Below are 25179 nucleotides of genomic sequence, written 5' to 3'. Positions count from 1 at the left end.
GCCCTGCCCGGATTAACGGCCGCCGCGGGGCGCCCTGGGAAATGTAGTTCGTCTGGGCGGCGCGTTGCTTCCGGCTGCACCCGGTGAGCGGGCGGCCGACTACAACTCCCAGGGTGCCTCGCGCTCCGCTGCGCTTCCGGGGCGGGGCGACCGAGTGGCGTCCGCGGAGTCCCGAGGCGGGAGGCCGGGCCGCGCGAGGCCTCGGAGCAGGAGCAGGACCTCCAGCGGTGGCCGGGGCAGGTCCCAGCGGCCGCGCCTCCGAGGGGCATGGCGCGTACCCGCGGGGGCTCCAGGGGCGCGGCGCGGCGGGGCGCGGCGGGGCGGGGAGGACGCCCAGGAGTCTGGCGCGGGCGGCGCGGGAGGCGGGCCAGGGGGTGACCGCGTCCAGGTGCCCAGAGAGGCCGCGGGGTCGGGCATCGCCAGGGAAACGGGTCCCCGTTAGCGGGTGGGCCGGGTTCCCGCCGGGTGAAGTCAGAGTGACCAGTGACCACATCCGCTCTTTGGGCCAGACTCGGCCGTAAAGTGCTCGCGTTGGCGGGAGTGCAAGCATCTTCTTTCGGAGCTGGGCACCGCGGGTGCGGGGTGAGGACCGCTCCTTCTCGCAGCGTCACGCCCTCACTGAGCCAGTCACCCAAGCACGGCTTCTCACCCACCTGCGCCCACCTTCTGTTTGTGCTGGGCCACACGCTGCATCCGCGTCGTCCTGGCTCTGCCCGGGGATCGCTCCTGGCAGGGCTTCGGGACAGTCTGAGCTTCTGGGGAATCAGACCTGGGCCAGCTGCCAAGGCAGTGCACCTCACGGGTGCACAGAAAGCACTTGACTCATTTCTTTTTCTAATGTTTTGTTCCGGGCACATCCAGCAGTACCCTGGGCTCACCCTGGGCAGGGCTCAGGGGACCGTCTGGGTGCTGGGGATGGAACCTGGGTCAGCTGTGTGCCAGCCAAGTGCCTTAACACCCGCACTGTCTCTCTGAGCCCTGGAAATAGGGTTTCACCCTTTAATGGGTCAAGGGAAATATGCCTCAATAGACTTCTCACTTAAACACTGTTAACATCCCCTCTTTGGGTTTTGGGGTACACACTCCGGAGGCTGCACCTCCCCCACGGTGCTCAGGGGTGGAGCTGGGGCTCCCTCGCACACAGCACCCGCTCTGGGCCCTTCAGGCATCTCTCCCAACACAGCGCCAGCACTGGGGCCGGAGTGATAGAACAGCCAGGAGTGTTTGCAGACCCAGTTTCAATCCCTGGCATCCCTTAGGGTCCCCAGAGCACCACCAGGAATAATTCCTGAGTGCAGAGCCAGGACTAACCCCTGAGGATTGCCGGGTATGACCCAAAAAGACAAAAAAAAAAAAAAAGCTACATCGTTTTTATTTACTTTTTTTTTTCTTATTGGGTCACACCCGGCGATGCACAGGGGTTATTCCTGGCTCATGCACTCAAGAATTACTCCTGGCGGTGCTCGGGGGACCATATGGGATGCTGGAATCGAACCCGGGTCGGCCACATGCAAGGCAAACGCCCTCCCCGCTGTGCTATTGCTCCAGCCCTTATTTATATATTTTCAGTTTTTGGACTGCACCCATAGGCTCAGGACTTACTCCTGGCTCCGCTGAGGGATCACTCCTGGCAGGTTTGAGCCCGTATGGGGTACCAGGGATCAAACCCAGGTTGGCCGCCTGCAAGGCAAGTGCCTTCCCTGCTATACTTAATTTCCAACTCTCAGATCTTTTTTTTTTTTTTTAATTATTCTTTTTGGGTCACACCCAGCTCAGGGCTTACTCCCGGCTCTGAGCTCTGGAATTACTCCTGGCGGAACCATCCGGGATGCTGGGGTTGAGCGTGGGTCGGCGGTGTGCAAGGCAAGCGCCCTGCCCGATGTTCTATCTCTCTGACCCCCACAACATCATTTTTCAAGCGACCCCTGTGATTTGCTTCCTCAGGGAGGGCACGTCTGACGCGGGCAGAGTTCCAATGGCAGCATCGCCCGCCAGCGCCAGAGCCTTGAGATGGTAGGAGGGCGAAGAGGGACCTGTCTGAATCCTGGGGACTGCCGCCGCGGCTCACTTAACGCCCCGGGACCCTGACTGGGTGGCAGGGACCAGGGTGGGGTCCCTGGTGCAGTGCGGTGAACTGTGGCAGATTTTGTTTCTTTTTTTTTTTTTTTTTGGTTTTTGAGTCACACCCGGTGATGCACAGGGGTTACTCCTGGCTCTGCACTCAGGAATCACCCCTGGTGATGCTCGGGGGACCATATGGGATGCTGGGAATCGAACCCGGGTCTGCCGCGTGCAAGGCAAACGCCCTACCCGCTGTGCTATCACTACAGCCCCCGATTTTGTTTCTTTTGGTTTTGGGTCACACCCAGCAATGCTCAGTGCTTACTCCTGGGGTGCTCAGGGGACCCTCTGGGATGCCGGGGATCGAACCCGGGTTGGCCACATGCAAGGCCAGCGCTCTGCCCACTGCACTGCCCGGCCCCTGAGAGCAGATTTTGCTGACGTCATGCACAGCTGACTTCCTGACTGGCAGGGCCATTGAGCAGTCTGGGGGAGTGGAAGGGACTTCAGCCCGCCCCTGGGACACTGCGGCCCACTCCGGCCTCAGGACCCCCAGGAACGCGGGGCCCGTGTCCCGGGGCAGTGGGCAGCAGCGTCCAGCCGCGCTCACCACTTACCTACCCTGCTGTTCCCCCTGCAGGCGCCCAAGGCCAGGAAGGGACTGAAAGGTGAGTCGGGCGGGCGCGGTGGCTTGGGGGTCCCCGCCCCTGTTTGGGAGCCCCTGTTAGGGGGTCCCGGAGGCTGTGGGGAGGAAGAGAGCGTGTGTCTGCCTGGAAGGTGTGGGCAGCCCCCGCTCGCCTTCTCGCCTGGTTTCTTTTTTCTTTTTGGGTCACACCCGGCAATGCACAGTGGTCACTCCTGGCTCTGCACTCAGGAATCACTCCTGGCGGTGCTCAGGGGACCATAGGGGATGCTGGGAATCGAACCCGGGTCGGCCTCGTGCAAAGCTGTGCTCTCGGTCCAGCCCCTGCCCTCAGCTTGAGCAAAGATCCCACCCAGCTTCCCCTGGCCGAGTCCTCCCCTCTCCCCAGGTGGCGGTGAGTGGGAGGGGCCCCGGCGCCTGGACCAGGCCTTCTTATTTGGCTTTTTGGGTCCACCCAGCAATGCACAGGGGTCACTCCTGGCTCTGCACTCAGGAATTACTCCTGGCAGTTTTTGGGGGACCATAGGGGATGCTGGGAATCGAACCCGGGTCGGCCGCGTGCAAGGCAGACGCCCCACCTGCTATGGGCCAGGCGTCTGCCTCTGACCGTGTGCCCTCCTCCTCGGCAGGCTCCATCGACGACGTCCTGGGGGGTCTGCTGGAAGATGACGGTAAGTGCCCCCACCCGAGGGTTACAGGGCGGCCTTCTGGGCTCGGGTATGTTTGAGACTTCTCCCTCTGAGTGTGCACTTGTGGGTGCCTGTAGACGGCTCCTCGGACCCTCCTTGCTCTCCCGGCCAGAGAAGCCCGAGTCCCCTTTCCCCGACTCACCGGGGTGGACGGGAGAGATAAGACGAGTCAGACCGTCTGTGCTTTGCACACCTGGCGTCTACCTTGGGGGACATCTCATCGTTTCGGGGCCGGAGCAGTAGCACAGTGGGGAGGGCTTGCTGTGCAGGCCAACCTGGGTTCGAGCCCCGGCACCCTCGGGGTCCCCCAAGCCCACCAGGAGTAACCCCTGAGCATTGCCCAATACTGAAATAATCATTTTCAAATGAACTGCGTTCGTGGGAGGGTGGGCCGGGCTCATGCGGTTCCTCAAGGAAGCAGGTGGGTCCCTGCGCAGCCCCCGCCTGGCCAGGACAGCCTCTGACGCCAGCTGTCCCCTGCAGGCAGCCCCCTGGAGCAGCCCGTCAGGCTCACTCCCCATCCCGAGAGGCCCAGAGCCGGGTAAGTCCTGGCCAGCCTCCCTCCCCCCATCTCTCCTTCTCTCCCTGTCTCTCCCTCCCTCCCTGTCTCTCTCTCTGCTCTGTCTCTGTGTGTGTGTCTCTCTCTTTGTCTCTCTCTATCTCTCTCTCTTTCTGTCTCTCTGTCTCTCTGTTTCTCTCTGTGTCTCTTTTGGTCTCCTTGTCTCTCTGTCTCTCTGTCTCTGTCTCCCTCTCTCCTGGACCCCCGACCCCACCCCTGATGCTCAGGGCTTACTCCCGACTCAGGGGCCTTGCGGGATGCCCGGTGGAGCCTGGGCCAGCCTTCGAGGCGGGCGCCCTCCCGCTGTGCTCCGGCCCCAGCCCCAAGCACATGCGTTTTCAGGGGCCACAGCCGCAGCCCCGGGCCCAGCTGCCGGGCGGGTCGAGGATGCTCCTTTCTGCTTCCCTTCCCTTCCCATTTTCCTTTCCTTTCTCCTCTCTCCCCGCCCTCCCTCCCCTCTCCTCCCCTCCCCTCCTCCTCCCTCTCCTCCCCTCTCCCGGGTGCCAGGCCGTGCCTGAGCCACTGAGCTGCCCCACGGCCCTTTCTTCCCCTGTTGGGAACAAACCTGGCGAGACAGTTCAGGAGCTCACAGGGCCCGGCCCTCCCATGCGGAAGCCCCAGATTTGCCCCCATCACCGCCTGGTCCCCCAGAGCTGCAGCTGGGAGGAGCCCTCGAGCACCACCGGGAATGGACCCAAAAGCCACAGAAGTAAAATCAGAATCAACCTGGTGGGGGCCAGAGAGATAGGACAGTGGGCGGGGCATTTTCCTTGCACACAGATGACCCGGGTTCGACCCTCACATCCTGCTGATCCCTTGAGCATGGCCAAGAGTGATCCCTGAGCACAGAGCCAGGAGTCAGCCCTGAGCACTGCCAGGAGTGGCCCCTCCAAAATTTAAGAAAGCAAAACCTGGCGGTGCTTGGGTGAGGTTTCAGGGGCTCCGGCGGGGCCACAGCCAGTGTCGGGGCTCTGGCGTGCGCGGCTGCTCGCGGCCCTCCTGCCTTGGGGCAGTTGGCCGCCCAGGGCCAGCTCCCCCTGCCCTCCGGGAGGGAACGGGCCCCGGTCTGCGTGGACGCGGCCTCCTTCCGTGGGACCGGCTGGTGCCCGGTGGGCGTGGGCATGTGCCAGCTGCACCCTCTGCAGGTCCCTCCTGGGAGCCAGTGCCCTCGGTGCCGTGGCGGGCCTGGCCGATGCTAAGGTGAGCGCGGGCCGGCCGCGGCTGCTTCCGTGGGGGAGGGGGACCCACAGCGGCAGAGCTCAGGGGGTCCTGTGGGTGCCGGGGGTGGAACCGGGGCTGGCCTGGTACGAGGCTAGTGCAGCCTGCCTCTGTGCACACGATCTCTAGCTCTGACCCAGCCACTTTGTTCTTAGCAGGGTGGCACCTGGGGGTGCTGGGGACCCCCAGACGGAGCTGGAAGGGGGAAGCTTCGTGCACCCGGGGGCAGGGGGCGGGGGGGCGGGCTGAGGCTGCCTATGGGCGTCTCAGGCCAGCTCTGAGCCCAGGACCGCATGGGGGGACTTCCAAGGGAAAGAGCTCGAGGGGCTGCTTCCCCGCCCCCTCCTCCCTGCGGGCTCCACCGCAGCCCCCGGGCCAGCCCCTGACTCCTGCCTCCCCCCCTCCAGGCGCAGGATTCTGATGTCTCTGAGGCGGACCCCCAGGACTTGCTTCAGTCCCTGGTGAGTAGGGCCCCCCGGGACCCCCGCCCGCCTGGCTGCCCCCGTCCCCGCCTTCCCTTCTGCCCCTCCAGCTCTGGCTCAGCTGCGGGGTTCAGGCTGGCCCTGGAGCCCTGGGGGTCCCCTCCAGAGCTCGCCCTGAGCCCCCCCACATCCTCTTCTGCCTGCCAGCACAGGGGACCCGGCCCCCGTCTGCCCCCTGCCAGGCCTGAAGAATAGGTCTGTTTGCTTTTCGTTTATTTATTCTTTGGGGACCAAACCCAACAGTGCTCAGGGCCGACTCCGGGGACCCGGCTCAGGCCGGCCGCCCGCAAGGCCAGCGCCTTCCCTGCTGGACGATCACACCGTGGCACCAGCTTCAGCTTCTTTTGTGGGGGGTGGGTGGGTGTTTGGGCCGTGCCCCACAGTGCTCAGGAGTAGCCCTGGTGATGCTCCAGAGACCGTACGTGGGGGTTGAACTGGGGTCTGTGGGGTGCAGAGCCAAGCGCCTCAGCCCCTGCGGTTCATTGTGTTCCCAGCCGCGCTGGGCGACCCGGAGCGGGGCCTGGAGCCAGGGCTCCCCCAGGCGAAGCTGTGGCAGCCCTTGGGGCGTCTCCCCGGGCCCCGCGCCGCCCCCGAGCCTCCCCCCAGCCTCCCCCTCACCCCTCCACGGCACCCTCCCGTTCCGGGAGCCATCGCTGGTGACTCTGGGTCTCGCCCTGAACCGGACCAAACGTGCCTCCCACACACCCTGAGGGTCCTGTCCCCAGGCTCCCCCCCCACCCGCCTTGCATTGTTGGACACAGTCCTGCCCTGGGGGTGCCCGAACTGGCTCCTTGAACCCTTGGCAGGTCTGCAGTGCCCACCTGGCCCCCTTCCCCTCTGCCGGGCTGGGGTCCCACCCGCTGCATAGACCCGGTGCCTCTCCTCCCTGTCGTAATCCTGGTGGCCACAGGGGCACCCCGCTTCCCTAGACCGTGCCCCCTCCGGCAGCTGTCCCCTTCAGGAGCCTGGGGGCCCCGGCCGGCCACGCCCAGCGGTGCTCAGGGGTCACGCCTGGCTCTGAGTTCAGGGATCCTCCCGTTGGTGCTGGGGGATAGTGTGGGAGGCTGGAGATCGAACCCGGGTCAGCCACATGCAAGGCAGAGGCTCTCCCTGCTGTGCTGTTGCTCCAGCCCCCCCAGCCTGCTCTGCAGCGAACGCGGCCTTGGCGAGCAGCGCCCAGAGCCGCTCGGGCGTGTGCCCCCTCCCCATCCTGACGCTGCCGCCCCACCCTCTCCTCCACCCTGGCCTGTCCAGGCTCCCGCCCTCCCGCCCGTCTCTCCCACGGGGGCTTGCACCCAGGCTCCAGGCGCTGAGCCCGACGGGGCCTCCCTCCGCCTTCCCAGGACCTGGACGAGATGGACGCTGACCTCTTAGGGCTGCGGAAACCAGCGCTGGCGCCCGGTCGAGCAGCCACCAAGGGGCCTAGGGAGGAAGAGCTGCCGGGTCACCGCCAGGCAGCGGGTACGTTGGTGGCCGGGAGGAGGCCACACGGGCGCCGGGGAGGAGGACCCGGGCGGATAGAGGCTTCCTGTGGCTGTTCCGTCCCTCTGAGTCCCGCACGGCCGCTGGCAGGGAAGCCCACACACACACACACACACACCCCTCAGTACACACACACACACACACACACATACCCCCCTCAGTACACACACACACACCCCTCAGTACACACACACCCCCCTCAGTATACACACACACACACACACACACACAGCTACAGCCACAGCCAGAGGCCCATGTAACTGCAACTTCTCACGGCCTGCAGGGGGCGCCATTCCCAGCAAGAAGCCGCCTGGAAAGTTCTCCTTTGAAGGTACCGGGGCCCTGCGTGCTGGGGGCCTGTAATTTGCGTGCCAGGAGGGCGGGGGTCCCCGGGCTCTGACCAGGAGAAGGTGGCAGGACCCCGACTTGGCCCCCAAGCTCTGGTGACGAAGGGAGGCCGGGTGCATGGGCACGTCCCCTCTCTCTGCCTCTGCTTCTGGTGGCGGACGTCCCTAGCTGTGCTCAGGGCGCGGGGCCAGCGTCAGCCGCCCGTGCTGCCAGCTGACCTGCGCTTTCCCTCCCGCCGTGAGACGTGGAGGATCCCCTGGCAGGGCTCCTCTCTGACGTGGAGGACGGCGCCGAGAAGCCTCTGGTGGAGACGGAAATCCCAGCCCCGGTCCGGGATCCAGGTACGAGGGGCAGCTCGCTTCTGGGGTTCTGACCACAGAGCCAGGGTCCCTGTGGCCCCTGTCCGATTGCAGGCCAGAGCAGTAGCACAGTGGGGAGGGCACCTGCTTGCACACGGCAGGCCCAGGTTCGATCCCGGAATCCCGTATGGTCCCCTGAGCACCACCGGGGGTGACTCCTGAGCGCGGAGGCGGCAGTCTGCTGCCCAAAGCCATCATCCCCCCCAAAAAAAAGAACAATCTGGGGCTGGAGCAATAGCACAGCGGGTAGGGCAGGTAGGGCGTTTGCCTTGCACGCGGCCGACCCGGGTTTGATTCCCTGCATCAGCATCCCATATGAGCACCGCCAGGAGTGACTCCTGAGTGATGAGCCAGGAGGAACCCCTGAGCATCGCTGGGTGTGACCCAAAAAAAAAAAAAAAAAAAAACCCTGAGATATTGAACCGGGGTGTGTTGAGTCCACCCGAGCGAGGGGGTCGCGCTGCAGTAGGGCCGGGGCTGGCGGCCGGGTGCTCCGTGCTGGGTTCCGGCCCCAACACTCCACGCACGCCGCAAACCTGGCCGGGGCCGGGCGGTGGCACTGTGTCCCATGCTCTCCCTCCAGGCCCCTCTGTGCCCCTGACGCCGGGCGAGACCCCCGTCCGCAAGAAGCAAGACTTGTTTGATGACGGGGATGACGTCATGGCGACCCTGGAGTTCGGAGACAGCCCCCCGGCGGAGCGGAGGCCCCTGGGGGACCAGTAAGGAGCTGACGCAGGGCTGCTGCAGCTTCAGGGAGGGGTGGGGGGGGTCAGTGCTGCCCACACACAGGCCGCCCCCCCCACCCCCGCAGGGAAGCGCCCCGCCCCGCGCGCTCCAAGCTGGACGAGCTGCTGGGCCGGAGCCCCGCTGCCGCCCTCCTGGGCCGCCCGGCCACTGGGGAGCGCCGCGAGTTCAAGCTGGACAAGAAGTACCAGCGGCCACAGGGTGAGGACACGGCCGGCAGGAGGAGTAGGCCCCCCGGCCTGTCCCCAGGGCCCCGGGACCCCCGTTGGCAGCCACCCACTGTGGGGGGGTGGGAAGTGCCTCCCAGAGCCTCCGCCCCTGACCGCGTGGGGCGGGCTGACACGGGCACCCCCCGGAGCCACCAGCTTCTCTGCTCTGCAGCCAGCCCTGGTGGCAGCTCCCCGGCCCCCACGCCCGCAGACAAGGCAGAGCCGTGGGCCAACGAGGACTTCACCTTCGGGGCATACCAGCCCACCGTGGGCTCCGCCCGAGGCCGCCAGCCACGCCGGCAGTCGGTCAGGTGAGCGGGTGGTCCTGCGCACCCCCACGGCGTGCCCTCCGCCCCAGAGCTGCGGGGGCCATCGCGGCTAGGGTCCTCTGAGTGCAGGCTCTTGGCGCAGGCCGTGAACACCGTGGGCCGGCACGGTTTGAGTTTTGGGGTCTTGTTTCCCGTGGGGGTTGGGGGGTTCCCCGAGGCACCCCCGGGCCTGTCCCTTGGGTTCAGGCAGTGCCCTGCTCACCGCCCCAGGGGTCCTGGGCCCCACACCCGGCTTTGGCGACGAGCCTCTTCCTCGGCCTTAGCCCCCACTCCTGTGTCTTGAAGTAGGTTCTCGGAGGGCGGCGCGGACCCCCAGGGAGAGCCAGGCCCCGGCCCCGCACAGCCCCGGAAGGGAGGTGCCGACTGGCTGGGCCTCAAGGACGATGACGGGGACCTGTCCCCCACCGGCCCCAGCATGGACGCCGGAGGGGCCCTGCCCCCTGCAGGGAGCCAGCGGGCACCCCCCGGCCGGCCCACCTCGGGGCCACGGGCACCCACCCAGAGCCCGGCGTCCCCGACCAAAGGCGGCCCGGCTCCCCGGCCCGGAGCGTCGGACGCCGAGGACACGGAGGATTGGCTGAGCCACGCTCTGTCTCGGAAGCGGGCGCAGGGCCTGGCCAGAGACGACCCCGCGGCCGCCTCCAGGGGCCCCAGCTCTGCCGCCGGCCCTCCCTACTCGGCCAGGTACGGCCCTGGGCTGCCATGGGCGGCACCTGACCATGACCTCGAGTGGGACCCACAAGCACGGCCCTGCCTCCTGGGCTGTGGCCAGTCACCCGTGGCCGCCTGCTGTGCCCGGGGTGCTGGGCACGAGGGCTCCCGAGGCACCACCCCAGACCCGTGCCCAGGGGGCAGGTCCCGCAGGGGGGCCGGCTGAGGGTCGGATGCCCATGGGGGCTGGGGCCTCCCAGCTTGGCCTCCTCCTGCACCTGGACCCTCACTCCCGCAGCCCACGCATGGCCAGTGCGCCGAAGGGGGTCCCAGAGACGGCACTGCAGGAGCCGCCCGCCAGGCCAGCACCCCTGGGGTACGTCCAGTCGGGGCGAGGGTAGGGACACGGTGGAGGCCGAGTCCAGCCGGTCCCTCCAGTGTCTGGTGGCCCAGCCCTTGTCTCCTGCCCTCCCCCCCCCACCCGCTCTGCATGAACCTGCCCCCCGCCCCCAAGAAACCCCTTCAGCCCAGCCCGCTCCACCCACAGGCCGTCCGCGCCCCGCAGGCAGGCTGCCGCGGCCCCCGGTGCAGGGGACCCGGAGCAGGGCGCCGCGCCCGGACGCCTCCCCAGCCCAGGTTGGTTTCCACTTTTCCTGGGGGCACTTGGAGCCGAGTGAAGCCAGACTCCCCCCAAACACAGGCCTCCCCCTGCAGAGCCCGCGGGAAGCAGCCGGAGCCTCCTGGAGCCCGCAGAGCCCTCTGTGCCTTCCCAGGTAGGAGGGGCCCGCGCAGAGGCCGTGCAGAACCCCAGCCTCGCGCCCAGCCTCGAGCTGTCAGCTGAGCCTTTCCGGCAGCCTCTGCTGCCCCTGCTGGCTCCCGGCCTCCCGGGGCTGACGGTGTCCCCCACCCCCCCGCCCTGCGGTCCCTGGGTCCCTGTGGAGCCTCGGGGGCAGTCAGCCTGGGTCCATCGGGTTGGCGCGGAGCTCCTGCTGCACCCCTGCCCTGCCCCTGCGGGGGAGGGGCGTGCTGGAGAGGTGGGCTGTGCCCTCCAGACCACCCGCGTGGCCCCTGCGTCACCCGGTGTCTCTCCTCAGCCCCTGCGCAGCCTGGTGCCGGCCCCTGGGTCGCAGAAGCAGCTTCCGGCCGCGCAGGCCCAGCTGCAGGGGGGCGCGGCCGAGCTCCAGGCCCAGCTGCTGCAGAGCCAGGCCCGGCAGGCCGAGCTGGAGACCCAGGTGAGTGGGGGCAGGGGGCTGTCGCCCCGGGCGACCCCGCTCGGGCTGAGCACCCCCCGCCGCCCGCCCCCAGGTGCGGAAGCTGGAGCTGGAGCGCGAGCAGCAGCAGCTGCTGCTGGAGAGCCTGCAGCGGCGCCACCAGGCCGACCTGGAGCTCCTGGAGAGCGCGCACAGGTACAGCCGCGGCGCCCGCCCACCCGCCACCCCTGCTGCCAGCGCCCTGAGCCCACGGCCGCGTGCTGTGCCCGCAGAAACCGCCTCAAGGTCCTGGAAACGTCCTGCCAGCAGCGGGAGGAGCGGCTGCAGCGGGAGAACCAGGAGCTGTCGGCCCGGTGCCTGGCGCACAGCCAGGAGGCCGAGCAGGCCTGCGCCGAGCTCAGCGCCCAGCACCAGCGGCGCCTGGCCGCCACCCTGCAGGAGAAGGACCAGGAGCTGGAGCGGCTCCGGGAGCTGCAGCGGTGAGGGGCCCGGGGCGGGCTGTGGACCTGGCACGGGCTGAGCCCCTGGACTCATGGTTCCCCGTGATGGGGGGGGGGGGTCCCTGGATGTCTGGGGAGGCCCAAAGGCGTCAGTGAGCTGCTCACCGGCCGATGCTCCGGCTGGGTCTGTGCCCACTAGTCCCCGGTGTGGCCCCGGATCTTTATAGGTGAGAACAAAAGTCAGAGAGGGGCCCGGAGCACGCTGAGTTGGGCACACCCTGGGCCTGGTGGCACCGGCCTCCTCCCGGCCCGGTACCCCTTGCGGTGTAGAGCAGATCGAGGGCCCAGGAGGGGGCGGGGCGTGCCGGGGCTCCTCTGTGCGGCTCAACCCCCCTCGGCTGCCCACAGAGCCTCCATCCTGGAGATGCGCAAGGACCACGAGGAGCAGCTGCAGCGACTGAAGCAGCTGAAGGACCGTGAGATCGATGCCGTCACCAGCGCCACTTCCCACACGAGGTGTGTGCGCGGGGGCGGGGCCGGGAGGGGTGGAGTCAGGATGATGGGGCGGGGCCTTGATGGGTGGGGCCTGGATGGGCGGGGTCAGGGGAGAGGGCGGGGCCTGGCCGGGTTTGGGGCGTGCGTGTACCCCTGGGGCTGACCCTGCCCCTGCCCTCCCCAGGTCCCTGAATGGCGTCATCGAGCAGATGGAGGTGTTCTCCAACAACCTGCAGGAGCTGTCCTCGCGCGTGGAGGCCTCGCACCTCACAGCCACGCAGGAGCGGGAGTTGGGCATCCGGCAGCGGGACGAGCAGCTCCGAGGTGCCCGCGGGACGGCCGCCCTCCCGCCTCTCCCGGGGCGCGGGGCGCGGGGCGCGGGGCGCAGGCGCTGAGTGCCCCGCCGCTCTGCCCAGTGCTGCAGGAGAGACTAGCCCGGGAGCAGCGGGACATGGAGGAGGAGCGGAGCCGGCTGCAGGAGGTCATCGGGAGGATGGAGACGCGCCTGAACGAGCAGAGCCGGCAGCTGGAGCAGGTGGGGGCCCGGGCTGCCGCCTGCCTCTGCCAGGCTCACCTTCCACCGCCAGCACCCCCTCACTTCACCCCGCTGCCCTCCTCACCCGCTCCAGTACCCCTGCTGACAGCACGCGGAGTCCGTCTGGCCACCGCCCACTAATACTTTGGAGGTTTTATCCCATTATTTTTTTGGCTTTTATGTTTTTGTATTTTTGGGGTTTGGGGGCAGTGCTCAGGTGTACATCTGACTGTACTCTGAGAACGCTGTGGAGGGCTTGGAGGACCATATGGAATGCCAGGGATTGAACCTGGGTTGGCAGGGCTAGAGCAGCAGTACAGAGGGGAGGACAGCTGTCTCGCACGTGGCCAGCTCAGGCTCAGTCCCCAGCATCCCACACGGCCCCAACTGCGCACCGCAGGAGTGATTCCTGAGTGCAGAGCCAGGAGTGACCCCTGAGCATCGCTGTGTATGGCCCCAAAAAAACAAAACAAAAGCACACACACACACACAAAGAAAAGTGGCTCCTGGCAGTGCTTGGAGGACTTTGAGATGTTGGGGACCCACCTCAGAGCCTGCACTCTGCCCTTTGTTTTTTCTCTGGGCTCCAGGCGCACTTTGGAACTCTGGCAGGACTTTGATCCCCAAGGATCGGCCTCGGTCTTGAGGCAGTCTAGGTTTGGAATGTGACCCGTGATAGAGCACCTCCCCCGTGGGTGAGGCCCGGAGCCCCTTCCCTGGGCCAGAAAGCCCAGCTCCTTTCTGTAACTGCGTTTGGACATGACAGTGCCACCAAGGACAGTCACCTGCAGGCAAAATGAAGAGGAAAACTTACTCTCTAGGCAGGGCGAGCCCCTGTGGCATGTCTGTCCTACACACGCGCATCTGCGGAGAGATATTCGATGGGGGAACCCCTCCCCCCCTGGGCCCATGCCAGCTACCCAGCTAGTTCAGTGCTTGGATCACCAGGACCACCCCAGGGTGCCGGGATGGCGGCTGAGCCCCACACCCGTATCAGGTGGCTCTGCCGCCTCAGCCGTTTCCCAAGACCTTCGTTTACCAGAGGGGAACTTAAGGGATCACTTCCTCGGGTCCAGAAGAGACTTGATTTTCCCCCCAGCCCCCACACTGAAGAGATTTTTGTTGAGGTGGGGGGGCTCCCAGCAATTGTCTCAGACAATAAGCTGAGGGTGCATTGCCACTCAAGGCCCGCAGCAGTGTGGGGTCACAACCTGTGATGCTGGGTGTGGGACCCAGGTTGTCACCTGGCAGCAGAGCCCAGCGGGTCGACCCAGGGACCCACATTTTGGGCTAATCCGGGCGAGGGTGTGGGAAGATGGGGTGGGTTTGCTCTTAGCCCTGCCCTGGCTACCACAGGAGCGCTGGCGGATGAGCACTGAGCAGTCCAAGGCGGAGTCCATGCAGCGCGCTCTGGAGGAGCAGAGGAAGGCCCTGGGCCAGCAGATGGCCATGGAGAGGGAGGAGCTGGAGAAGGCCAAGGTGCGCGCAGCCCCACCCTGTCACTGCTCACCCCGCCCCTGCATCGCCCCGCCCCGTCACTGCTTGGCTCGCCCCGCCCCGCCGCCGCTCGCCCGGCCCACCCGTGCCCTTGCCTGTCCAGAGCGCCCTGCTGCAGGAGCAGAAGTCTGTCATGCACAAGTGTGGGGAGGAGCGGCGGCGCCTGGCGGCCGAGTGGGCCGAGTTCTTTGCGCAGCAGAAGCTGAGCAAGGAGCGGGCTGAGCGCGAGGTGGAGCGGGCGTTGCAGGTGGACAGCCAACGGGAGGGCACCCTCCTCAGCCTGGCCAAGGTAGGGCGCCCCGCCCCGGCTGGGGTTGCGCGTGCTCCACGGCAGAAACAAACCGTAGTCTTGCAGAGCGCTCCCCCCGGTCGCCACCTTCTCAGCTCTTCTGGCCTCCCACCCCCGCGAGTGCTCGCTGGGGACCAAACCCGGCTCCCGGCAGGCAGAGCGCCTCAGCTCCCAGCCCCGGCCTGCTCCTGGTGGAGTGTTTTTTCGGGGGCCACACTGGAGATGCTCGAGTTACTCCCAGGGGTGCTTGGGGGAGCCTGTGGTGCCAGGAATGAGGTGGTTTTGGAATTTTGGTGTCAAGGCCAAACTGGGCCCCATGTTCTGTATTCCTGAGCCCCCCCCCCCCCGCTGGCCCTCAGCTTAGGCCTAAGGACACCGGGGTCAGGAGTTGAGCAGGGCCAGCCCCCAGGTGTGGGCCTCCAGGTCAAGGTGGGACCCGGCGCCCCCTGCCCGAGAGGAGGCGGCAGCTGAGGCTCTGTCCCCAGGAGCAGGCAGAGCTCAAGGTCAGGGCCACGGAGCTGCGGGCCAAGGAGGACCAGCTGGCAGCCGAGCGGGAGGCGCTGGAGCGGGAGCGGCAGGAGCTGCGGCTGGAGAAGGAGCGGGTCAGCGCTGCCGCCCTGCGCCTCCGGCTCCGCTCCGAGGAGGTGGAGAGCATGAGCCAGGTGGCGGCAGGCGGGCAGGTGGGGGCGGCTCTCCCCACGCCCGCGCCCCCGCAGCCCTCCCACTGACCACCCGGTGCCCCTGCAGGTGGCATCCGAGAAGTACGAGGAGGGGGAGCGGGCGCTGCGCGAGGCCCGGCACATGCGCTCCGAGCAGCAGGCCCGGCTGCAGCTGGTGCAGCAGCAGCAAGAGCGGCTCCGGCAGCAGGAGCAGCACATGCACCAGGCAAGGCTCGGCCGCTGCAGGCACGCACACACATGCACACACACACACACACACGTGCACCAGGCAAGGCTCGGCCGCTGCAGGCACACACACACATGCACACACACACGTGCACCAGGCAAGGCTCGGCCGCTGCAGGCACGCACACGCACATGCACACACACACACACATGTGCACCAGGCAAGGCTCGGCCGCTGCAGGCACGCACATGCACACACACACACACATGTGCACCAGGCAAGGCTCGGCCGCTGCAGGCACACACACACACACACACATGTGCACCAGGCAAGGCTCAGCTGCTGCAGGCACGCACATGCACACACGCACATGCACACACACACACATGTGCACCAGGCAAGGCTCGGCCGCTGCAGGCACGCACATGCACACACACACATGTGCACCAGGCAAGGCTCAGCTGCTGCAGGCACGCACACGCACATGCACACACACACATGTGCACCAGGCAAGGCTCAGCCGCTGCAGACATGCACGTGCATATGCACATACATACATACATATATGCACCAGACAGGGCTCAGCTGCTGCAGACACACACATTCACATACACACATTCACATACACACACACACTCACCAGGTAAGGCTCAGGTGCTGCAGACATGCACACGTACATGCACACACACATACATATGTGCACCAGGCAAGGCTCAGCCGCTGCAGACATGCACACGCATATGCACACACACATACCATACATATATGCACCAGACAGGGCTCAGCTGCTGCAGACACACACATGCACACACACACGCACCAGGTAAGGCTCAGCTGCTGCAGACATGCACACGTACATGCACACACATATACATATGTGCACCAGGCAAGGCTCAGCTGCTGCAGACATGCACACACACACAGACACATGTGCACCAGGCAAGGCTCAGCTGCTGCAGACATGCACACACACAACACACACAGCCACACACCCATAACACACTCACCCCACACACCCCACACACAACACATACACGCACTCTCACCACACACATACAGCCTTCACCTCACACACACAACACACACCAGGCGCCCCCCCAGCCCCCTCACCACACTTCTCCTCGTTCCCAACAGGAGCACCTGAGTCTGGCCCAGCAGAGGCTGCAGCTGGACCGTGTCCGACAGGACCTGCCCTCCTGCCCTGCAGGGCTGCTCCCCAAGGCCCTGAGCCCCACAGCGCCCAGCCTGAGTGGTGAGTGTCGGGAAGGAACAGGTGTCACCTGACCGCCCAGCTGGGTTCTAAACTCACCTTGTTGGGATCAGAGGGTGGTAGAGGGGAACGGGCACCTGCCTTGCAAGCAACTGACCGGGTTTGGTCCTCGGCACCCCCATGGTCCCCAAGCCCTGCCAGGAGTGACCCTTGAACACGGAGTCAGGAGTCGGCCCCGAGCACTGCTGGGTGTGACCCCAAACCCAAACAAATGAAGTGGCCTTGTTATTCTTTCATTTCCTCTGTGTTTTCGCAGGGATGCACCCCATAGTGCTCTGGGGCTGCTCGGGTTCTGCCACAGCGGCGGCTCAAAGCAGCGGGGTGGCCTGGGGGTTCCTGCAGGTAGAGCCGCGCCCGGCCCTTGGGCCGCCTCCCTCCTGACATACAAGTGATGTGTGTGGGGTGTCCAGAGCACGGGGGTCAAGGCAGTTAGTTCCCTTGTGTGAGCCTAATCCTGGCGCCCATGGGTCTCTCAAGCATCACCCGAGCACTGCTGGGTGTGGCCCAAACTCCCCCACCCCCGCCAAAAAAAAAAATGAAGAAGGAAAAGTGTTAAAATCTTCCACTCCACTGGCCTGAGACATTTCAGCACATACCAAGTCACGGGCGGTGTGAATGCAGCGTCTGGCTGACTGCCGCATGCATGTGTCTGTGCGTGTGTTAGGGCTGAGATCCAGCCAGGATATGGCTCAGCAGACACATGACCACACCCCTGATGTTTTGTGGTCCAGTCCCAGCACCCAAAAAAATTGAGCTCACTATGTTATTTTTGGTTTATTTGGTTATATTTTGGTTTAGGGGCCACACCTGGTGGTGCTCAGGGCTTACTCTCTTGGCTCGGTGCTCAGGGGTCACTCCTGGCGGGCTTGGAAACCCTCTGGAGTGCTGGGGATCTAACCAGGGTCAGCCGCATGCAGGCAAGTGGCCTCCCCGCTGGGCTGTCACTCCGGCCCTGCAGTGTGTTGTTTTGTACCTTGAATGTTTTTCACTCGGAAACAGGATTTGGAGCACGTCTCCACGTCCATTAACTGTTTGCACGTGATTCTGTTTCCAGCCCTTGCCGTGCCTGCTCCTAAGCCACCAGCCCCCGGCCCCGCACACCTTCAAGCCAAGCTGCTGCTGCTGAGACATGCAGCTGAGCAGGTGAGCACCCCAGCAGGGGCCCAGGGCCACGCCTGCGTCTGACACAGGTACCCCTCGGGGCCCCAGGGAAAGAGAAAGGGCACTGCCCGGCGAGCTACAGGGGCCCTTGGCCTGGCTGTCTGTGAAGCAGCTGCACCCCTGAGCCCCTCACCCCCGAGTTGGTGCACCCGTGACCCCACCGCAGCCCAGGCACCTCCAGCTCCTGGGCTGGAAGCAGCCAAGTCACTTCCTGTGAGGAGAGGCATTGCCAGGTCCCCAGAGCCTGTGCTTCTGTCTCCCCGAGCTGGGCAGCAGCGGGAAAGGGCTGGGTGGCACCGGGGGTCCCCTAACCTGAGCGTCACGAGAGGCGGGTGCAGGAGCAGCCAGCTGCTGACCTGTAACTGCCCTGCAGGACCACGACTTCTTGGAGAATGAGCAGTTCTTCCTGCAGACCCTCAAGGCCGCCCCCTACAACCTGAGCACCCACTCGGCCTGAGGCAGCCGCCTCGAACCATCCAGGCCTGCGACACCCCTCCCGGGGCAGAGGCCCAGAGGTGCCCGGGGAGCCACTGCCCCAACTCGGCTGGGCCACTCAGATGCCTCCGTGCGCACCCCGGTGGGGCCACAGTGCCTCTCAGAGCCTCCCCTTCCTGGGAGCCAGTTTCGGGAGACAGGCGCAGCCGCCACGGAAGTGCCTTTCCCCTCCTGCGGGGTCCGAGCGCAGCCTGCTTCTGAGGAGGGGGGCTGCAGCTGCGTCCGGGGAGGGGAAGTTTACCCCTACCCCCCAGCCAGGGGGAGCAGGGGGAGCAGCCCTGCCACCCACCAGGGCGACCTGTGCCCAGCCCACTGGGACAGATGGACTCGAATAAAACCAGTCGTTCCTAAAGCGGCTTCTCCGGGGCCATCTGTCCACTCCCTTCAGTGTGAAGAGGGCAGGGCGGAGTGGGAGGTGGGTGGTGCCACTGACCTCGGGACTCGCTCCTGCAGCCTTGCAGCACTGTGCCGCCTTTGTCTCGGACCCCTCTCCTCACCCTCTGCCTGTCGACAGCCCTTCCCGATGGGCCTCTCCCTGCCGGCCTGGGGCTTGGTTAGAAGTGAGCACTCCACAGCCTACGGCTGCTGGCAGGACGCCCACCCCGAGCCCTGCAGGGGAAGGGGGTTGTCACCCCCACTTCACAAGTGCCTAGGCCCTGCTGGACTTGCCACGTGCAATGCAAGCCCAGAGGGCTTAGAGGGGTACAATAGCCCCAGGACACTTTGTCCTGCCCAGGAGTGGATAAAAGAACATTAGCAGTCATCAGAAGCAGGGCGGGAAAGAGAACAGCAGGGAAGGTGCTTGTCTGCCTGCAGGGACCTCAGTTCCATCTCTGGCACTGACCACGCTGAGTGACCCCTGAACAGCACCGGGTATGGCCCAACCCCAACCCCCCATCACAGTGATGGGAGGCAGCTAACATACTGTACAGTGAATGCATCAGATGTGTTACTTCATCTCACAAGCCTGTAATTATCACCCGCCATGTTTCTAAGGGAGAACCAAGCAAGGTCGCACACAATCTAGAACGTGAGTCAGGCCATGAAACTCCAAAATGCATAGGGCCGGAACCATAGGACAGCGGGGAGGGCACTTGCCTTGCATGCAGCCGGCCTGGGTTCAACCCTAGGCATCCCATAGATTCCCCAAGCCCTATCAGGAGTGATCCCTGAGCACCGCCAGCTGTGGCCAAACCAAAACAGTCCATGTAGGGTTGCCGTTCCGCTCCTGGGGGCTCCGGGTGCCACCTTCGGGGGCACTAGTGAATTTGCCCAGTGCCGCCCCTGGTAGCCAGAGGCCAGCAGGCAGGCGGGACCCAAGTTCCCTCCCGCCCCGCCCCGCACGGGCGGCCCAGAGGAGCCAACTCCTGGGTGGGCGTGGCCACAGAGGCCGGCAGGCAGGCGGGGCCCAGGTTACCCCGCCTCCGGCGGCCCGGAGGGCGGAGCCAACTCCAAGGTGGGCGTGGCCTCGCGAGCGGGACTTCCGCCCGGCGCTCAGGCACTGCTTCGGCCACCTCTGCTCGGGTCCTCGGGGCGGCGCCGCGCCTGCGCCCGCCTCGGGAAAGATGGCGGCGCCCTGGTGGCGGGCCGCGCTGCGCGCAGGTCGGAGGTGCCCGGGCTTCAGCACCGCGGGTGAGCGAGCCGGGAGCGGGGCGCTGGGGTCCGCGCCGTCGCCACGCCCCGGGGGCTCGGGCCGCGGCCGACCTGACGCCCCGCTCTGTCCGCAGCCGCCCTGAGCCGCCGGGCCGCCCCCCTGGGGCCGATGCCCAACGCGGACATCGACGTGAGCAACCTGGAGCGGCTGGAGAAGTACCGGAGCTTCGGCCGCTACCGGCGCCGGGCGGAGGAGGAGGCGCGGGCCCCGCACTGGTGGCGGACGTACCGGGAGCACTTCGCCGAGAAGTCAGGTGCCCTGCCCGCCCGCGCACGGGACCGTGTCGTTTGGGGCCAGGATTTATCCCGGCTCTGTGCCCACACGGGACTCCGAGGCTCAGGGGATCGAGCCCGAGTCAGTCACGTGCAAGGCAAACGCCTTAACCCTTTTAATATCTTTCTGGGTCCAAGGGTTTTTTCTTTCTTTTGGTTCCCCATGTTAGAAAATAGCTGAAACTACAGCAACTAGTAAAGTCCCATCTTAGGGGCTGCCTCCAGGGTTCGATCCGGCACCCCACATGGTTCCCCGAGCATCGCCAGGAGTAATGTAACCCCTGAGCATCTCATCCCACAACCCCCCCCCCCAATGTTTCATCTTAAAGTTCCTACTGAAGGGTCACCTTAGATGTTTCTACTACACCCGTCTCTGACTTCCTGGCCCTTCCTCCCCTCTGGAGGTAGAACACCACTCAGTCCTCCTAAAATTAATGCCCTGAACATACAGTATACAAACTTTAATTGGAGGGGGGGGCACACCCTTGATGCTCAGCACTTACTCCTGACTGCACCCAGGCCTCACTCCTGGCAGGGCTCGGGGTGTACGGAGTGGAGGGATCCAACCTTGGCTGCTTGCAAGGCAAGTGCCCGCCCCGCTGTACTATCGCTCCAGCCCCAGAATGTGAATTTTCACCCAAGTTCCCAGAGTCTGCTCACAGTCTGCCCAGTAATCTTTGGGGAGTGCATCCGGCCTTGGCAGCCCCATCTGCTAAGGATGTAAGTTTGAAGAGCTTCCCAGCTAGAATTGGGTGTCCTTGACTGACGGTGTGATGTGGTCGAGGGGTTAGCCACTGGTGCTGCATGAACAGTCAATCAGTCGGTCAGAGGCACAGAGGCAGGTCAAGCACGAGGGCCACGGCTCTCTAGCTCCGTGGCCAAGAGCAGCTCTTGCAGTTTCTTTTTATTGGGTTAACGATCAAAACGTAGCATACCTCAGAGTACATAAGATCAAAATACGTAAGACCAAAACACCTTAAATTACATGTTATTTTGTAGTCTAATGGCCCCCATTACCGATGAAGCAAATCAGACCACCTTGTAAATCTTTACATCCCAATTCCAGTAAGTTCCACATCAAAACTTAGGCAAACTTACACAATAGCCCAATAAGGTATTTATTTAACTTTCATCCAACCATGACCCAGTTCATCTATAACAAAAAGCGACTACATTGGGACATGCTGACCCTAGCCCAGTTCACTGAGAGTTCCTAGCCGTGGGCAGCTACAACACAGTCTTGTTTGCAAGGCAGCACCCCTGGAACGTCCTCCTGATTCTGGTCAGGGTCCAACAATTGCAGTCTCCACTTCCGTCCCTTTGCTGAGTGAACTCCCGCCACAGCTGTTTGAGCTGTGTCACGCAGAGAAAGCCCCTCAGCTCAAGTAGCTGAAGACAGGCAGCTTTTGGGGACAGCAATGGTGGTTTGGGTTTGGGGGCTACACCTGGCAGTGCCTAGGGCTCTGTGCTCGGGAACCACTACTGGCGGTGCTGGGACCCTCCACGGTACCAAAATTTAATCAAGGTCAGCTCCAGGCCAGGCCCGGCCAGCACCCCCCTCCACTGCACTGTCTCTCAAGCCCCAGGGACAGACAGTTTTGAGGGGGGCTTCACCCCGCTCTCTCCAACCTGCTTTTGCTTTCTAGATCCCAAAGACAAGATTGACATTGGGCTGCCCCCTCCCAAGGTCAGCCGGACCCAGCAGCTCCTGGAGCGGAAGCAGCTCCTGCGAGAGCTGCGGGCCAGCGCGGAGGCCGAGCGTGCCGCCCGCCTGGGCACAGGTGAGCCCTGACCCAGGAGCCGGGCGAGGGGTGTCCCGGCCTCTCCCGCCTCCAGCTGCCCTCGTCCCTTCGTCCCTTCGCAGCGAGCATCCCGCTGGAGGAGGTGCGGGCCGAGTGGGAGCGGACCTGCGGCCCGTACCACAAGCAGCGGCTGGCCGAGTACTACGGCCTCTACCGGGACCTGTTCCACGGCGCCACCTTTGTGCCCTACGTGCCCCTGCACGTGGCCTACGCTGTTGGGGAGGATCATCTGATGCCTGTGTACCATGGCAACGAGGTCACACCCACCGAGGTACAGCCACACTCCACTTTGAAAGCCAGGGCTCTACGGATGACAGCCCACCTCCCTGTCACCCTTTAATCTGTCGTGGCCGACACCGTGATCATTAGAAAGGATGGGTCGGTAGTGCAGCGGGTAGGGCACTGCCTCGCATGCGGCCGACCAGGTTCGATCCCTGGCATCCCATATGGTCCCCCGAGCACCGCCAGGACTCAGTCCCGAGTCCATGAGCCGGGAGTAACCCCCGAGCACTGCCAAATGTGGCCTGAAAACCAAAGAAATGGAAAAGGACAGGGCTGGAACGATACACAGCAGGTAGGGTGTTTGTCTCACATGAGGCTGACCTGGGTTCTGTCCCCTGCACTCCTGTCCCCCACGTACCACCAGGAGGGATCCCTGAGCATCACCAGGTATGGCTCAGAAATTGAAAAGAAAGGAAAGAACATAGTAGCTTGGGTCCTAGCGGTAGTACGGCTAGCTGGGAAGGCGTCTGCCTTGCATACCGCTGACCCAGGTTCAATCCCTGGCATCCCACATGGTCCCCAAGCTCTGACAGGAGTAATTCCTGAGTGCAGAGCCAGGAATCACCCTATACATTGCCAGATACTCAAAAAAACAAAGAAGTTGGAGAGAGAGAGCACAGCAGGCAGGGCGACTGCCTGGCACCCTGCTGACCTGGTTTGAGCTCCAGCATCCCCTATCGTCCGAGCACCACAGGACTGGTTCCTGAGCACAGAGTCAGGAGTAAGCCCTCAGCACCTCCCTGTGTGGCTCCAAAACCACAAAAGAATTATTATTATTATTTTGCTTTTTGGGTCACACCCGGCAATCCACAGGGTCACTCCTGGCTCTGCACTCAGGAATTACCCCTGGGGTAATTACCTCAGGGGACCATATGAGATGCCGGGAATCGAACCTGGGTCGGCCGTGTGCAAGGCAAACGCCCTACCCGCTGTGCTATCGCTCCAGCCCCGTCACAAAAGAATTTTTTTTTCTTTTTGGGTCACACCCAGCAATGCTCGGGTTACTCCTGGCTCTGCACTCAGGAATTACTCCTGGCGGTGCTTGGGGAACCATATGGGATGCCGGGGATTGAACCCGGGTCAGCCGCATGCAAGGCAAACGCCCTACCCACTGTGCTATCGCTCTGGCCCCCTCAAAAGAATTTTTTTTTAAAGAGAATATAAAAGGGAAGAGAAGCAGCTTGCGCCCCCAACTCACCCTAGCCCCCCATACCCACACACACTCCTCGAGCCTGCAGGACCCCTCCCAGCTGCCCACCCGCCCAGCGCCTTCGGGGAACGGGGTCTGCCCCACCGGCGAGTCCGTACCCTCCCCGCATCTCCCACCAGGCTGCGCGGGCCCCAGAGGTGACCTACGAGGCCGACAAGGGCTCCCTGTGGACGCTGCTGCTGACCAGCCTGGGTAAGTGTCGGGGCCCATCTCCCCCCACACGCCAGGCCCTGGGGAGCTGGGCGGGGCCGCGGGGGCCCGGGTGCTCCCCAGGCCAGCGGGCTGTCTCCTTGGCAGATGGACACTTGCTGGAGCCGGAGGCCGAGTACCTGCACTGGCTGGTGTGAGTTCCGGGGGCGTGGCCAGGCACCGGAAATCATGGCTCCCACACGCGGATTGGCCCCGGGAGGTGGAGGACCCGCCCTCTAGCTCGCTTCTCCCTCCTTTGGTTTCCCAGTGGCCTTAGAACTCCCGGGGAGTGACCAGAAGGCCAGTTCCCGGCACTGTTACTCGTCTGCAGACGCCAGCCCTGTGGCAGGCCACTGCAGGCGGATCTGGGGTGCCAGGGCAGACAGATGTCAGCACAGACCCCAGAGCCCCCCTTTGGGACCGGGCGCAGCAGCCCCGAGGGCCAGGAGTGCGGGGGTGCTGGGCTCGCCTCGTTCCCTTCCTCCCGTCTCTGGGCCCCACCGGCAGCCCTGAGCCCCTCCTGCGCCCCTCACAAGCCTCGAGCTTCAGGGGCGTTCCACAGGCTTGTGAGCAAGCAAGAGCCGCCCTGCCCCACACACACATTGTACCTGGGGCTCCCGCCCCTTAGGTCACCCCAGCATCACCCGCCCTGGGAATGTCTGATCGAGTGAGTCAGTGAGGGGGGGGCCGCTGCCCCCCCAGGCGGCCACTAACGGCTGCGCGTCCTGCCACCAGCACCAACATCCCGGACTGCAGGGTGACTGAAGGCCAGGAGACGTGTCCCTACCTGCCCCCCTTCCCTGCCCGCGGCACCGGCTTCCACCGTTTCGTCTTCTTGCTCTTCAAGCAGGACAAGCCCATCGATTTCTCGGGGGACACCCGGCCCGCGCCCTGGTAATCCGCACCCCGCACCCAGTCAGGTTGTGCCCTCCAGGAGGTCTCGCTGACTCCCTCCGGCTCGGCCCTGAGCCTCCCAAAGGGGCGCTGGTGGTGGGCAGGCGCCGAGGATCTCCTCCGGTTGCCTCTGCTCTGGGGGTACGGGGGGGCGGGCCTCCAGCGCCCCCGACCACAGGTCGCCCCCTGTGCCCCCAGCTACCAGCTTGCCCAGCGGACCTTCCACACCTTCCATTTCTACAAGAAGCACCAGGAGGCCCTGACCCCGGCTGGCCTGGCCTTCTTCCAGTGCCGCTGGGATGAGTCGGTCACCCACGTCTTCCACCAGCTTCTGGGTAAGAGCGGAGCAGGCTGGGGGGGCGGCCGTGGGAGGCCCCTCCTGGGCCGGCCCCGCGGCACCTGTACGCTGCTTGCAGACATGCGGGAGCCCGTGTTTGAGTTCGTCCGGCCGCCCCCGTACCACCCCAAGCAGAAGCGCTTCCCCCACCAGCAGCCGCTGCGCTACCTGGACCGGTACCGGGACAGTCACGAGCCCACCTACGGCATCTACTGAGCGGGGCTGTGGGCCCAAGGGCCACTCGGGGACCATCACCCGCCCCCTGGGACCAGGGGCGTGCGGTGGCCGGCAGGGACGGGAGGGGAATAAAGAGAATTTCTTCCCTGGCTGCTCTGACACTGTACGTCTGGGGGCACCCAGAGGCCCGGGGAGATTTCCCTCCCGGGGCTAGGGGGGGACCCTGCCACAGGAGGTGAGCTCAGGTGGGCGTGGCCCCCGGCTGGCGACCAGGTCACGCAGCACGGCGGGGCTGCACCCTCTGGCCTCGCTCGCGGCTAGTGGAGTCCGGGAAGCCCGGCCCCTTGGT

At 64.9% G+C, this 25179-nt stretch overlaps 2 protein-coding genes across 8 annotated transcripts; both read left to right on the top strand.

The window, feature by feature from the left end:
* Positions 1 to 146: 146 nt before the first annotated feature.
* FBF1 (Fas binding factor 1) lies at positions 147 to 18374 on the top strand. Of its 7 annotated transcripts, none has more exons than XM_055131605.1 (30): positions 169 to 240; positions 1949 to 2013; positions 2702 to 2729; positions 3334 to 3375; positions 3877 to 3934; positions 5098 to 5152; positions 5578 to 5631; positions 6996 to 7113; positions 7418 to 7465; positions 7725 to 7823; positions 8425 to 8560; positions 8653 to 8786; positions 8967 to 9105; positions 9409 to 9807; positions 10073 to 10150; positions 10322 to 10410; positions 10489 to 10547; positions 10869 to 11006; positions 11080 to 11180; positions 11258 to 11464; positions 11834 to 11941; positions 12105 to 12244; positions 12337 to 12455; positions 13812 to 13934; positions 14056 to 14241; positions 14727 to 14903; positions 14989 to 15126; positions 16222 to 16339; positions 17412 to 17500; positions 17892 to 18372. In XM_055131605.1, the coding sequence occupies exons 2-30, from the start codon at positions 2011 to 2013 to the stop codon at positions 17973 to 17975; spliced, it is 3267 nt and encodes a 1088-aa protein (XP_054987580.1). In that variant the 5' UTR covers positions 169 to 240; positions 1949 to 2010; the 3' UTR covers positions 17976 to 18372. The 7 variants fall into 7 exon arrangements, with proteins under 7 accessions (XP_054987581.1, XP_054987580.1, XP_054987577.1 ...); XM_055131602.1 differs by having other exon boundaries at positions 200 to 270; positions 1945 to 2013; XM_055131607.1 differs by having other exon boundaries at positions 200 to 270; positions 1945 to 2013; positions 9412 to 9807; positions 17892 to 18371.
* Positions 18375 to 19487: 1113 nt separating this feature from the next.
* On the top strand, positions 19488 to 24981 carry MRPL38 (mitochondrial ribosomal protein L38). The gene is made up of 9 exons (XM_004615660.2): positions 19488 to 19645; positions 19741 to 19920; positions 21586 to 21720; positions 21804 to 22012; positions 23353 to 23425; positions 23531 to 23576; positions 24158 to 24316; positions 24515 to 24651; positions 24733 to 24981. Exons 1-9 carry the CDS (start codon positions 19579 to 19581, stop codon positions 24867 to 24869), a joined length of 1143 nt encoding a protein of 380 aa, XP_004615717.1. The 5' UTR covers positions 19488 to 19578; the 3' UTR covers positions 24870 to 24981.
* The last annotated feature ends 198 nt before the right edge of the window (positions 24982 to 25179 follow it).

Source organism: Sorex araneus, chromosome 3, assembly GCF_027595985.1.
Source record: "Sorex araneus isolate mSorAra2 chromosome 3, mSorAra2.pri, whole genome shotgun sequence".
Taxonomy (NCBI): Eukaryota; Metazoa; Chordata; class Mammalia; order Eulipotyphla; family Soricidae; genus Sorex; species Sorex araneus.
The sequence above is the reverse complement of the archived record's forward strand: the minus strand, read 5'-3'. Positions and strand labels throughout refer to the sequence as shown.